Source organism: Gavialis gangeticus, unplaced genomic scaffold (assembly GCF_001723915.1).
Source record: "Gavialis gangeticus isolate Ggan-Ray unplaced genomic scaffold, GavGan_comp1, whole genome shotgun sequence".
In the NCBI taxonomy this organism is placed as follows: domain Eukaryota; kingdom Metazoa; phylum Chordata; order Crocodylia; family Gavialidae; genus Gavialis; species Gavialis gangeticus.
In genome coordinates, this window is record NW_017729034.1 from 17,700,095 (window position 1) to 17,714,785 (window position 14,691).

The 14,691-nt window shown below is 43.8% G+C and overlaps 1 protein-coding gene across 11 annotated transcripts in view; it reads left to right on the forward strand.

Annotated features, from left to right (window-relative positions):
• ZNF384 (zinc finger protein 384) overlaps nt 1–14,576 on the forward strand; it is a 32,011-nt gene extending 17,435 nt beyond the window's left edge. For 9 of the 11 annotated variants that reach the window (XM_019527007.1, XM_019527011.1, XM_019527014.1 and 6 more), the window contains 5 exons: nt 10,152–10,376; nt 11,016–11,198; nt 12,010–12,088; nt 12,817–12,975; nt 13,113–14,576. In XM_019527007.1, the coding sequence (XP_019382552.1) occupies nt 10,152–10,376; nt 11,016–11,198; nt 12,010–12,088; nt 12,817–12,975; nt 13,113–13,391 (925 nt within the window). In that variant the 3' untranslated portion in view covers nt 13,392–14,576. The remainder of the gene's footprint in view (nt 1–10,151; nt 10,377–11,015; nt 11,199–12,009; nt 12,089–12,816; nt 12,976–13,112) is intronic. The other 2 variants (XM_019527006.1, XM_019527017.1) reach the window with 2 other exon arrangements.
• Nucleotides 14,577–14,691: the final 115 nt, after the last annotated feature.

Genomic DNA, 14,691 nt, shown 5'->3' on the forward strand with positions numbered 1-14,691 from the left:
CGCCCAACCCCCCCCCACCCTCCGCCCCCCCTGCTCTAGGCAGGAAGACAACTGGGGTTAGGTGACCCCAGCAAGGTTACTGTCTAGTCTCCTGTCTAGAAAACCTCCAGGGTAGGTGAATGCACCACTTCTGGAGGGAATTTATTTCACAGTCTGGACACCCTGACTGTGGAGGAGTTTTTCGTGGTATTAAGGTTGAAGCGGTGTTCCAGGAGTTTGTATCCACTGGTCCTGGTCTACCCCAGGTGTGCCTTAGTGAACAACTGTTCACCGAGCTCCTGATGCACTCCTTTGATATAGTGGTAAGCCACTATCAAGTCCCCTCTCAACCTCCTCTTTAGTTTAAAGAGGCCCAGGTCCTCCTTCCTGCCTAGGCAGGGGGTTGGACTCATTGATCTGTTGAAGTCCCTCCTGACCCTAGCATCTATGAATCTATGAAAAACTGTTAATGCTAATTTTAGCACACAGAAAGAACTGCGCATGATCTGCCATGGTTGTCCACTTGTCTGCTTCAACAGAGTTCAACTCTCTTCCACTGAGGTCATTGTGACACCTCCAGTTTCACCGTCACTATCTGTAGAATCGCTTGCACTACTTATTAGTTCTATTTCAGAATCCGATTGAGGCAAACCTGATTCAGAACTACTTGAACCACAGTCTCTTTCACTAAAGGATGGCTTTACCGATGAGTCTATGGACAAGATAAACTTATCATCACACTGCATCTTCTTTACTAATTGTGCTTCTGACTGATTCTCCAAAAGCAAGAGATTTTGAGAAATAGAAACAAGTCCCTTAATATTTGACACGCAGCTTTCATGTTACTCGCATTATCAGTTACAAGGGCTTGTACTTTGGAGGGACCTGCACTTTCAATCTCTTCACTCAGTAATTTGACTGTGTATTCACTAGGGGTGCACTGATAGAGATTTTGGGGGCTGATACCAATAGCTGATATTGAAGGAGGCATATCAGCCGATGCCAATCTGGTAATTGCTTTTAGGAGTATTGGCTCAGGTGTTGCTAACATAATGTTCAATAAAGGATTTCCTTGTATATCAGTTCATCCATCTGATATCAGTCAGTGATTCTGCTTTACCAATCCTTTGAATAACCATTAAGGGAGAATGTGATAAGTGATAACGTGATGGTAACTTTTATGATGGACAAATTAGTTTGTAATGTTCTTTCCAGTATTGATTTTCTGTTATGGAAAGAGCTGTACCACTTGCAAATATAGCTTGAGCTAATGTCTCATCTGCTTTTTCTTGATCTTCTTTTGACATTTTGTCCACAAAGCTTGATAAAAAGCTTGATTGTCTTGACCAGCTACTCATGGTGGATCGCGTATCTGGTGACAGTTGATCTTGAAAGCGAGGATCCTGCTGCTTCTTCCCCCAGACCTGGCAGCTCAACATTTTCATTTTCCATTTTTTGCAAATCTACTATTTCACTTGAACTACAAAGTTCCTGCAACAAAAGGGGTGAAAAGATTTTTATTTTAACCCTTCTAGTCTGGCCTCATCCATCAGAAGGAGAAGCAGCAGGGAGTTTGCTTCCCCCGTCCCTGCCAGAAAGAACACTCTGCTGCTCTAATTCTGCTCAGTTTCCCTGGGACTGCAGAGCCAAAGGGAAGTATAGTCTGACCTCTGCCATCAGCCAGAGGAGTAAGCTTGCTCTGCTGGGTTGAAATAGTTAACTATTTATCTATTATGTAATTTAAAAAAATATATTGTTAAGCCTAAGCCACTTTGGGTGCTTAATGCAAGCAGAAAAGCAGGATACAAATATTTTAAATAAATGAATAATAGTCCAGAGTTGCATTAACAACTTTTAAAATTCTAATGTTTTTAAAACTATATAGATGCTAGTCTATACTGTGTGTTGTTTAGCATAGTAATTTGTTTACTTACATAGGATTCCTGAAGTAGACTTTTTCTCAGATGATGCTGTTCCACCACTTCATTGTATTAGCTTTCTGTATATGGCTTGTACTCTTTCAGGACAGCTTGTACATGTTATTAAATGTTTCTTTATTTTTGTTGTATTGTTAGCATACTCCTGCCCACAATATTTACATCTGTCAACTTTCTTCCTTCCTTCAGTGGCTTGAACTTCGCTATAATGATGCCACAAACTAGGGTTTTTTTTCTGATTAGGCATTATTATGACTACTTCAAACCAAAAGCACTAAAAAACTAACAGATCTTATGCAAACAGTTCCAACTTCCCCAACTCAAGAAAAAAAATGAGACACTGCTCTGTGTTTGCTGAACTGAAAGTGAAACAAAAAATAATCACAGTTTTAGTTTTGCTTTTGCTTTCACTTGCAGTCTGAGATGAAATAAGAATTTTAACTTTGGTTTTAATTTAACTTGCACAGCCAATTACATAAATTCATAACTTGATTTGGATTATAATGTGAGTGTATTTTACCCTCTTGTTTACAAATCAATAAAACATACATGTACTCTCTCACATACTTCCTAGGGATAATAACCTGAAAAACTTTAATTACACCTTTGAAACTGCCAAGCTTGACCAATATTGTATTGGCATCCATTCATTGTTACTAATGAATTTTATGAAACAATGAATTTTTAGAAATGGAAAATTTCCCATGGAAGAACATAGCACTGGAAAATTTTCTGCCCTACATCTCTGCTTAGCAGTAGAAAAGCTGAAAACCAGTGTGGTTAAAAGGTGACCGTTCTAATGAGGGACTAGAACATGGGAAGATAATTGCGTCTAGCTCGGCGAGGAATCACATAGTGGGGAGACTGAGACAAGGGAGCTGATCGATGGGGAGAACAACTAGAGAAGAGATCAATGGAATGAGTATCTGGGAGACAATAGGGTCCCTTGGGTAAAGAGACTGGGACTGGGAGTGAAACTTGAAATGGGGGAGGAGGCTGGATTTTTTGGATAGCACTCTGGGAATGAGTAAATGAGGACAGGGGACTAGGATAGACTAAAGGGAATGGGCAGAAGTGGTCAAGCTTGGGAAGAAACCAGCAGATACACATGTTCCCAAAGCCTGGAATGAAATTCAGGATGCCCAGACCTCACTCTTTTGCTGTCAGGAAATATCTCTGTAGCGCATTAGTAGAGTGTCCTCTCCCTGCAGTATTGTTGCACAGTGGATGGCTTACTGTTGCATTACTTTGTTATTGGTTATTTAGGCAAAGGTTTGTGCGGGGCTATAAATGTTATGGAAGACCAATCCGAGTGTGAGTTGATGTCATATGCTTGAATTTATTTTAACACAAAAATATTTAAAAAGTGGAAAGTCAAGCATTCTGAAGTCAGGAAATGTCAGAATTAAAGTTGCTTGTGCAACCTTAAATTGGTCCTATTTTGCATATGTGGTACAGGCAGGGCAGCGTTTAATTGCAATATATGTATAATTTTTACAGTACCTCTCATTTGTTGCACAGGATGAGCAAGCTCTGGGGTGAATTGGGGCTGTGTAGTGAAATAGGCTGTTAAAGTCTTTCCTCACTTTCTAGAATTTGGATAGGACATAATAAGGCAGGGGGTTATAGGGAGAGAAAGGAAGGTCTGACTAAGGCCTTTGAATGCTGCTGTGTAGAATTTGATTCTTTTCCTGCCTCTGTCAGAATGTTTATGTTGTACCAGTTAAGGCACTTAAACTAATTCTTTCACATATGGCCATTTAATTGTGTGTTCCTCCATGGGGAAACTGACGTCTGACTTGCAGAAGTGTTAAGTACTCACAGCTGCAAAATGCACTCCAATGGAAAAAACAATACATGATTGGCTAAGACCGTTGTACTATATAAACATGGAGACAAGGTAACTTTGATTTGCCAGCTGTTTGCATGCATGACTTTGTAACATTAATGGCCTTTTAATAAGGGGTTTGCATATAATTAACCTATCCATGAACATCTAGTTGCACATTGTTGCCATTGCTTGTTCTTGGAGGAAGGAAAAGATGTGTCCCTAGTCACTAGTACTTAAAGCCTGAACTGGTTGACTTAGTACTGCACAGTGTTCTAATTAAAAAGTAAATACCATGTAAAAGCAATGAAGCATACCTTAGATTGGGTAAAGACTGGTAAAGTGACAGATTTTTAAAAATAGTTTTCATGGGGACACTAATCACTGGATGGAGGTGTGTCTGGTGGAGTTCCTCAGGGACTAGTTGTAGGTATCATGTTTTGCATTGTTATTTTTATCAGAGTTTTGAAAGTCACAAAATAACATCCACAGATGATTTTCCCCTCTATATTTTTAATTATGTCAGTATTTGTCCTGTAAATGTTGTCAGGAGCCTGGATTGCTTGGTAGGCTAGACCCATAAAGCGTAAGCGATTTCAGTGCAGTCATATGAAGAGTGAAACATCTAAGAAGATCTACAAGCCATGCCTATGCATGGGGAGCAGTATCCTGGAAAACAGTGACTTAGAAAAGGATTCAGGGACTGTGTGACAAGTAACTATAATGAGCTCCCAGACAGGGTTGTAGGAGAATGAGTCATCACAACCCTTGGATGTCTAAACAGAAGAAATGATTAGAAGAAAGGGGATTTTAATGCATTGATGAGACTGCTAAAATCCTGTATGCATTTCTAATGTTAACATTTGAAAAAGTTGTTGGAAAAATTGACAGGAAGCAGTAAGGACTTGTAATTTAAGGGCTGAAAAAATGCCTTATAGTAAAGGTCTTAAACTAAACAGATTGAGCTCTTTATTCAAAAGAAGATTGAGAGGTGACTTGTTCAAAGTGTGTAAGAATTATCAGAAAGGAGAAAAGGCTGGGTACTAAAAAGTTTCTTTCTCTTCCTGAGAGTCAGAAGAAGCAGCCACGGCTGGAAATGAAAACTAGACAAGCTGAAATTAAAAATAAGGTACAGACTCTTAGAGTGATCAGCCATTGGAACAAACTACCTTTCTTTAGTGGATTCTGAATGCCTTGATGTTTTCCAGTCAAGGTAGGTCATAGAATATCATCAGCTACCGTGATGTTATTCAGGAAGCCAGACTAGATGATTTAATTATTGTTCCCAGCCTTAAATGTATAAACTAACTGCCTCTGGAGTGTAGCGTTTCTCATGGTTTCCTGTATGCCGAAATCCAGATGTTCCCCTACTCATTTCCTAAAGTCTGCAGCTTTCTTCATGTTCACCTGTACATGACAGCAATGTAAATATCTGCAGAACACTAGAAAGACAGGGTCTCTTTCCCATATAATTTTAAATACAATATGTCTCATGAGTAAAGGATGGTAGTGCGGTTAGTGCTGCTTGCACCTGTTTAGTTCTTTGCCTGGCAAGCCCCTCATGTGTTTAGTTATTTCCTTTAAAGCTGAATTGTAGCTCTTTACAATTGGTGCTTGGTCCTGATGTCTTTTGAGCTTTTCTAGGTCAAGAGATGCAGGGAAACTCATGAAGATCACATCAATTTCAAATGTCTGTCACAAACAGAGTTCTGACTAACAGTCCAGACTCGTAGTTAATTGTACTTTGTATGGCTTTCCAACAAAACGAGTAGTAGCAGTCACCAGTCACTTTTTGGAAACTTGGGAAGCTGATGCCACATTATTTCTCTGAGCCATATCTGTAAGATCAGATGGTGCTGTGGGATTGGGGAAAGGGGAGTAGAGGCAGAGCTACTTAAGAATCCATATAGATGAAGTACTCTGATACTGGACTGAAAAGCAAAATGTGTTGACTCTCAAAAACTGAGAACTTAAATTTTATAATCTTAGCCCCCCTTCATTTATCCTTTGCAAATAATTTTCAAGCTTGGGAGAAGTGTGCGTGTGTGAGAGAGAGATTAATACCAAGATAAAGCAATGAGTTGACATTTTAATCTTACTTTTGTTGAGTGGCTCAGGGAACTTCCAGTATTCTACAGCCATCTTAACTTAGCTTACATCCTGGTTGAACCAGGGTAACATAGTGGTTTTAAGATGTCTGGCATTGGGGAGTACACTTGGATGTCAGTAGAAAAGGATTAAAATGTTTGTCCTGTTCTGTGACTGGTGAGAAGATCATTTTGGATACTGAGTGTCACTGGCGTGTTAAAGTAATTGAGACAATGCTAGTGTTGCTGCCTGGTCAGGAAGGTGAAGTGCAGAACTGTCTGAGACCTTGTCAAGCTACCTTGATACAAAGAAGACTGTAGGTGAGTAAGGTCACAAGCTGGTTATGAGAGATGTATGTAAATATGTTGTTATGTATATAAGTAAGATAAACTTGCAGTATAATAACAGTGCTGATATTGTGAGCTCATTGTCATGGATAGGCATAACATTCAATCCTGACTTTCAGTTAAGTGGTTGAGAAGATAGCTGAAATTTGTTGAAGCTACCTTGATTTTACATTTCCATACTTCCCAGTTTTGTTTTAAAATTCTGACTTACACTTAACCTGCAATGCCCCTTTATTGTCATTAAATCTTAGCTTATACATATATGTCTGAGGGGCATTGTTATCATATAGAGGTGAACATGAAGAAAGCTGTAGACTTTGGCAGCTTTCATGGTAGGTGCTGTGACATACTCCATCTCTGAGACTCAGGTTAATCCTGACTCATGCCTTGAAATTGGATCTGGCAACTCCACTACTGAATTCTTAGGTAACCTTTGGTGAGTCACTTCAACTCCTTTTGTTTCTCAGACTGTCTGAGAAAGATGATGCTGACCTGTGTATAAATTTTTTTACTTCTATAGATGAAAAGCTGCCAAGTCAGAACAACCTCTCTGTGGCCTTGGGCCTTGCTGAGCAAAGCAGAATAAAGTAGAAGTGGAGTTTCTGAGCCAAATTGCTTTTCATAATAGTTGGTGCAGAAAGGTCAGAAAAATATTCATAAAGCAAAATATCCTTCTGTCTTCCAGACTAGCTAATTCTGTACATTTTCCCCCAAGCTCCTATTCAAGCCAAGGATCATATCCAAATTTCCACTGTTACAGTAGTTTACAATTATAAAAAAAAAAAAAGGAAATACTCAGTTATGGTGGGAATGCCTCTATAATAGATCCAGTTACAACCTTTTGTTTTAAATAACTTGGGGCCTAGTTTTACAAATAGAAAATGCCTTAGACATTTAAACAAGAAATTTGCTAAAGAACCCAAAGAACTATGCAGTAGACAGCATTCTACTTTACTGTTTTGCTAAGAAGCTGTGGCAAATACAAAGCTTTTTCTGGACTTTCAGGGTGATAATAGGCCTGTTAGCATTAATCTGCAGTTGTAAAGAGTAAATATGAGCAGGCATTCTAGGTGGCCTTTCTTCCAGATATGTGCAGCTAGTAGGAGGGGTATTAGAATTGATGCTGTCACAAGATTCACAAATTTTAGGGGCCAGAAGGGATCATCCCACTTAACCGCATGTATGAGACAGGCCAGAGAACCTCACTGAATGATTACTATAGCAAACCCTGTAATGTGCCTTTGAGCAGCTTTCAAGGCCCAGATCTTCAAGAGGAAGCAACTAGCTGCTGAGAATATGGCCTCCAGTCTGGATTTAGACCTATTGTGACAGGGGATCCACCACAATATTCTGTATGTTATTCCAGCTATTAGTAACCTCATTATGGGCAACTTGTCTTGCTTCCACTTCAGTTTTTTGAGCTTCTACTTGAAATCATTGGATCTTGTCATATCTTTGACTGCTGAATTAAAGGATCCTCTGCTATCTAATGTTTTCTCCCCATGTAAGTATCTGGTGACTCTTGATCTTCCCTTACAAGCAAGCTAAATAGATTAGATTCCCTAAGTTTCTTACCATTTTACATTTCCCAGACATATGTTCATCATAATTTTTTAAGTGTTCCAACATCATTGTTCTTTACAAAGGCAATACCTACTTTGGCCTCATTTCCATACTAACGCTTTCATTAGTCACTTCAGACCATCTAACCATAATGTTGCACTCTAGTAGCTTGTCCTTTAATTTAAGAAGGATTCCAACTTTAGAAGAGTTAAGTTCTGGAATTGTAATAATAGAAGGAAACATGATTAGTTAATATGGACCTTAAAAAGTTTATGAATAAGATTATGCAATGTAATTACCTGCAATTACAGGCTAATTGCGGTAACTTATTGATGCCAAAGGGTTCTTCCAGTTTGGTGTGTAGCTGAAAGTGTGTGTGTGGGGGGGGTGTTGTTGTTTTGTTTTTTCGGTTCCCCTCCCCAGGCATCACTGCTTTCAAGGAAAAATCCCCTGTTTTTAAGTACCACTCAAATACACGTGTCTAAGTTTAGGTATGAAACTTTCTCGAAAAAAGGGGAAAATTGGACGAAGTAAGTGACAGTATTTGAGTCAATTGAGTTTTTGGCTTTTTAGAATCCTGCTAGTACTTTTGGATGCTTGTAGTTCTGCAGCTGTCGACGCTTGGAACTTCCTCTATGTTGTTCCTGAAGAGAGAGTTTAAGCTTGGGTCTATGAGGATTTATGTAACTCCTAAATAGGCTTTTGTGATTAAGACAGGTACACTCAGGCAATGTGTGTTCCAGATGAATGTATATTATTTAAGCACATACTTTATGACATATGCATTATAGTAGGGTTTGGAATAAAAGTTGGAGGGAGAAAGAGAGAGGGTGAATGGGGATATGACTGAAAATGAGCTAGTCATGAAAAGGAAAGACCTCTGAACGGTGGGTAAGCATCTGTATTTGGGAATTGGGATGTCCAACAACTGGACTTCAACTGGAGGCGATGCTTAGTAGCCTGTGGAAGTGTCAGGTAGGTGTTGTGTAAATTTATGTATACTTTACATATGCTAATCAAACTATTGCACATTATATACAGGGTACATGACTCCAGTATGGGAGCTGTAACATACAGAAGGAAAGCATTCTTTTTTTGAGTCAGGAGTTGGGGGGGAGAAGGGGAGAGGACTTCATATGCAAAAGTATGAGATAACCAGGAGGAATGGGATCAGATTTTTTTTGTGGGGAGTCCTGTTACTGAGCATTCTTAAACATTTTTAAAATATAAGGAAATTTCCAGACAGGAAAATTGTCAACCTTCAATGAAAGATGAAAAAAGGTCAGCCAGTCTGTTAGCTGTATTTTGGAGCTCTTGGATATCAACCTTAAAGTTCTGAACATGAGTGCTAGAGATCCCACAAAACACTGAGGAGTCTACAGATTAACAAATAAAACCACAACAACCTTACTCTGCCCTGTGGTGGTACTCTGAAGAAAATTCAAAGACTCAGACTTACCTTTCTATCATATCAGCAGTTACTAAAACTTTTGCTAACTTTAATTATGCAGTGGCAAAACCTCTTATATAGCCATTTGCCAGTGTTGGAGAAGTGAAAGCTGGCCGGTAGCAGTAGCTAACAAGTCCCAATGGCTGATTAGTAGCAGACAGATGCTAGTCATTTTTTCACTTTTTTTGAAGGTTCCACCTGATACATATATGCCTCAACTTCATTCTAATTTATGTCCAAATTCATAGAATGTTATAAAACTCAATAGTAATGTGAAAACAATAAAAACATAGGATGGTGAATCATTGCACTTGTTATTGAAGACGCATGTGAAACTACATATGCAAGTAATGTTCAGTGCTTCTCATTTTTAACATCCAGTTCAAGCTAGTTAATACAGTGTTACAGGGTTAAGGTGGTTGTGATCTTAATTGCTGTTGCAGACTTTCCAGTACTCAGTGTTTAGTTTTTATGGTCAAATGGAACTTTAACCTGGGGTTTCTAGGCTGATTTTTTTATGACCAAAATAAATAAGACAGACAAAGCTCTGTTTTTTTGGTCTAGGAATTATTTTTTCTGCTCCCTCCACATCTATCTTTTATTCCCTCAGAATATTTTGAAGGTTTTGTTCTGTCTCCCTTTTCTTATCTGTATGCCAAACCAAAATCTTGGAAGAGTCAAGGGCTTTAAGTTATTTAATTTATCTGGCCCAGAGTATATTTGAGGCCCACTGTCTTAGGTCCCCCTCTCAGTCTTTTTTCCACTCTCTTCCTGGGATGGAAGGGCCTACAGCTGAACACAGTATCCCAGGAGAGGACTGCAGAGCTACAGAGAAGGGGCTGCTCCCTCTCCACTCAAGAACTTGAGGCCTCACATATTGAGCACCTCACCTGATTGGTGTTGATGCATATTGGGGCCTGTCTCCATGTGATACTGTCTCTTCCCCTCACCCCGGTCAGGTGCCGGATGTGTTCGCTGACCTTCTACTCCAAGTCGGAGATGCAGATCCACTCCAAGTCCCATACGGAGACAAAGCCACACAAGTGTCCTCACTGCTCCAAGAGCTTCGCCAACAGCTCCTACCTGGCCCAGCACATTCGTATCCACTCAGGGGCCAAGCCCTACACGTGCAGCTACTGCCAGAAGGCCTTCCGCCAGCTCTCCCACCTGCAGCAGCACACACGGTAAGGGCCGGACAAGGCTGAGGGCCTTCCGAACTGCATGCCGCCGTCATCCCAGCATGCTGCAAACACCCAGCAGTGGGGAGGCCACCTGGGGAGACTTCACAGTTTCCCATAGGCTGCTCTTCCACACAGCAAATCAGCAGTCACGTTCCCCAGCTCCTGGGGCTTGTTGCTACTGACTATGGGGGATAAAAGTCAAGGCAACCTGCACCAAGGGGCATCTGTACAGAGGTGCTGTTTTCTGTGAGGCTGTAGGGTTCATACTATTAAAGGAAGTCTTGAGTAAGTGTAGGGTTCTCCATTTCCCCATCATCCCAACACAGCTCTGCTGAGCATCTCTGTCTTGACTTGTATCCCCTCTGCTATTCCAGTCACGGGCTTCCCACACACAGCTCTGCCAGTGCCCCTCAATCCAGACTGTATAACTCCTCTCTCTGGCCCCCCGGTGCAGATGGGCCTTGATCTCTCAAACTCCAGAGGAGTGCTGTTTGAGACCGAGTGGGTTCAGTCCACATCTGGAGTTCCTCTGTGTAGCCAGATAGTGTGGTACTGTCCCACCCCCTTTGTGCCCTCATTCCATCAGCACTAGCCAGATGGTGGTCGTGTCCAACTGCTGCTGCTCCTCCTCCTCTTCGGCAGGATCCACTCCAAGCTTCACACAGCGATTGTCAAGCCGCACAAGTGTCCTCACTGCTCCAAGAGTTTCGCCAACACCTCCTACCTGGCCCAGCACCTCCGCATCCACTCGGGGGCCAAGCCCTACAGCTGCCGCTACTGCCAGAAGGCCTTCCGCCAGCTCTCCCATCTGCAGCAGCACACACGGTAAGGGCCAGAGGAGGCTGGGGGCCTGGCCTGGCCCCCCCCCCCCGCCCCACACTGCCGGCATGTATCTGTGGAGCACACGCGCCGAGCATGCGGGGGGCGGGCAGGGGAGACGGCTGGCTGCATCCACAGGAGGACGCGGCCCAAGAGAGGATGGAGTGGAGGCTGCGCAGGAGACACTGACCACATCAGGGCAGAGGTGGGCACATGCTAGCCCTAGGAATCGTTGGTCATGCACCTTGGGGAGCACAGAGAGAGAGATGAACATTGGCTGTAGGGCATCCCCGCCTGGCACTGTGCAGGCAGGGCACTGAGCCTAAGTGTGTGGAAGCTTTTCTGGCATTGCAGGGGGGTACAGATACAGACTTAGCTAATCTTAGTTGGATAATATGGAAAAGAGAATGTGTATGTACCCCCACTGAGGAGCATGTTGACCGTTCTATGGCTTTGTTGGTGGGGGCACAGAGATGCACACACCTTGATCATGTGGGTCCAGAGGCTGAGGCAGAGTGCCTGTACCCACAGACTCCTAGCTCTTGCACAGGGTCCAGATACGAAGCTGGTCAGTTACTTCTGAGCTGTTCATACTTAACCCAATCAATATCTGAACTCTTTACCCTCCATATTTTCCCTACACTTTTTCTTCTCGTTTTGAGCACAAAAAATGGGTCTATGTCCCTCTTATCTGACCCAATTAATGTCTAGGTACAACTTCACACCCAACCCTGCTTGAATGGCTGTAGGATTTGGTCGGGGCATGATGCTGTGATATCCTACTTACTGTTTCCCATTTGTGCTCTTCCTCTGGCAGCATCCACACCGGGGACCGACCTTACAAATGTGCTCACCCTGGGTGTGAAAAGGCTTTCACCCAGCTCTCCAACCTGCAGGTAAGGTTGCAAGCTCACCCGAATTGCTAGTGGGAGAAGTATGTGGAGGTATGGAGGATGAGACTCTTCCTCATAGTGAGGCACCTGTGGAGGTGGGTTTGGGAGAGCAAGGAACAGAATGGAGAAATGCAAGAAAGCTGCTCCAGATCCAGGGAATGTTTAGAGGAGGGTTCTGTAGTACTGAACATGTCGAGTCTTTTGAAATTATGTAAGCAACATAAAAGTCATGCAGCACTTTTTTTTTTTCCTCTTTTGGACTGCCAGCTGCTTTAATGGCATGAGCAAAAGGAGTGAGCAAAATGTTGAGAGTTTGTAGGAGATGCCAGTCAGTGTGGGGGAGAAAGAGGGACTGTAGACAGCAGGGAGAGCCCAGGACAGTTTGAAGAGCAACAGGAATTACCAGAAGGGAAAAGCAGAGCAGGTGGGGAAGAAAGGAGGAGGAGGAGGAGTGAGATGGAAATGAAGAGGAGTAGAGCCTGCTTGATGTGGTAGATACGTCTCTTCTAGTACGATGAAAACACTTGGAGAAAAATAATGCTTGGTACAAGAGAGACTGGGGGAGTGGGGTTAAGGAGGGATGAGAATGCCCCCGGAGGAAGGGACCCAGAGGCCTTGTTACTCAGGGCGCCAGGAACTAGGGACCTTAGGACCTGAGAAGTCACCTTCAGCTCTAACATCCAGTTCCTCCCACTTCCCTTCTTCCTCCACCCCTGCTCTCGTATATGCAGTCCCACAGACGGCAGCACAACAAAGACAAGCCTTTCAAGTGCCACAACTGCCACCGTGCGTACACAGATGCTGCCTCCCTGGAGGTTCACCTGGCAACGCACACGGTGAAGCATGCCAAGGTCTACACCTGCTCCATTTGCAGCCGGGCCTACACCTCGGTGAGTATCACTGGGTGAGGGAGAGGGGTGCTAGAAATGTTCCCCAAGGTTGCAGGCCTTTTCTTCATCATGAGAGGGGTGTCTGGAGTTCTGGTTCCTGCTGTCCTAACTGTGACTCCCCCCTTGCCCTTTCACAGGAGACCTACCTGATGAAGCACATGCGGAAACACAACATCCCTGACCCACAGCAGCAAGTGGCTCAGGCCCAAGCCCAAGCCTCTCAGCAGCAGCAGCAGCACTTCCAGCCGCAAGGTGGTGGGGCAGCAGGGGGCCCCTCTGGAGACACTAATCCCCCTAACCCTCCCCCACAGTGCTCCTTTGACCTGACTCCTTACAAGACTTCAGAGCACCACAAGGACATCTGCCTCACTGTCAGCACCAGCACCATCCAGGTGGAGCATCTCTCCAGCTCCTAGAGACCATGACCCCAGGAGCAGAAAACCTCTCATGCATAGCCTGTGCCCAGGGGCACTGCTTGTGCAATGGTCCCTCCTCGTGCAACAGCCTCTGGCCTCTCCTGTAACAGCCTTTCCTGGCCATATACCCTGTCAGTGGCAATCCCTTAAGTGACATCCTGTCTCCAGAGGCATCCTTTTGTGCAGCAGCCTGCCTGATAGTGGGGTGTTGCCTTGTGTAAGAGCCCCACTCCAGTGTTGGGATCGCTTCCTTGTGCAAGAGCCCTACGTTCTACACACAAAGCAAAGCTCCCTTTTGGCCTTCTCTATAATTGTAAAATTATATGTGCAGGCTGAGGGGGGCACCCCCTGGGACACGCAGGGTAGATAAGATGGAAAGAGTGTCAGTGTACATCGGGGCTCGGACGCATGCTGGTGGCAGACCACAGAAGGGTCTGACAGCTGGAGGTTTTTTCTTTGAGGATTTCCTTGTGTGTCTAAAGGAGAATATTCACTCTCCTCTCCTGCTTGTGAAGGGGAGGATGGGGGGTCACTTGTCCTGCCATAGGGCCCAGGATGGGAGAAGTCCTCCTGCTCCCTAGATGAAGACAAGAACTTTGTGGGAGAGAAGTGAGGGGTGTTCCCAAGGTGCCTAAGCTGCTGAGGGGTGCAAAGGCCTGTAATCTCTCCTTGTCAATGGAGAGTAAGAGGAGTCTCTGTGAACTACTTGCTCCCTCTCCCTCCCAGCTGTAGGAGGAAGGTGGTGGAGGAGACCCCCACAAAGATACAAGAGAATGGGGTCCAGCTCATTGCTCTGCCTGCCATTTGTGGATGATGCAATAGTAGCTTGATTTTTCCACCCCCTAAGAAGTCTGCAGGCATCAACAGCAAACCAAAAAGCAGTTGGAGATGAGGGTAAGAGACTGCCACAATGATCATTGTTTCCCTCTCCCTAATCCCTCTTCCAGGAAGACGTGGCAGTAGTTCTAACTCTCAAGCACCCATCCCCACCCCCCCACCCCCGTTCTGCCTTCTGGTTCCCAAAGCAAGGTGGGGGGAAGTGGCACAGATCAGCCTTTTCAAGGAGCCAGCATGAGGCAGGGAAAGGCTAGCTTCTGCTCATGTGTTATCATGGGCACTCTCCTAGGCTCCTTCTTGCCAAGACAGGCTGGACTCGCATGGCAGTGGTGGCATTTTAGATGGAGAGAATCAGAAAGGTTCCCCAGAAGGTGGACAGTGGAAAGGGGACAGACCCCACAAGGAGAGACCAATCCAATGAGATGGGGGAGCCACCAATAATAAACTGAAGGCCCCTTGAATT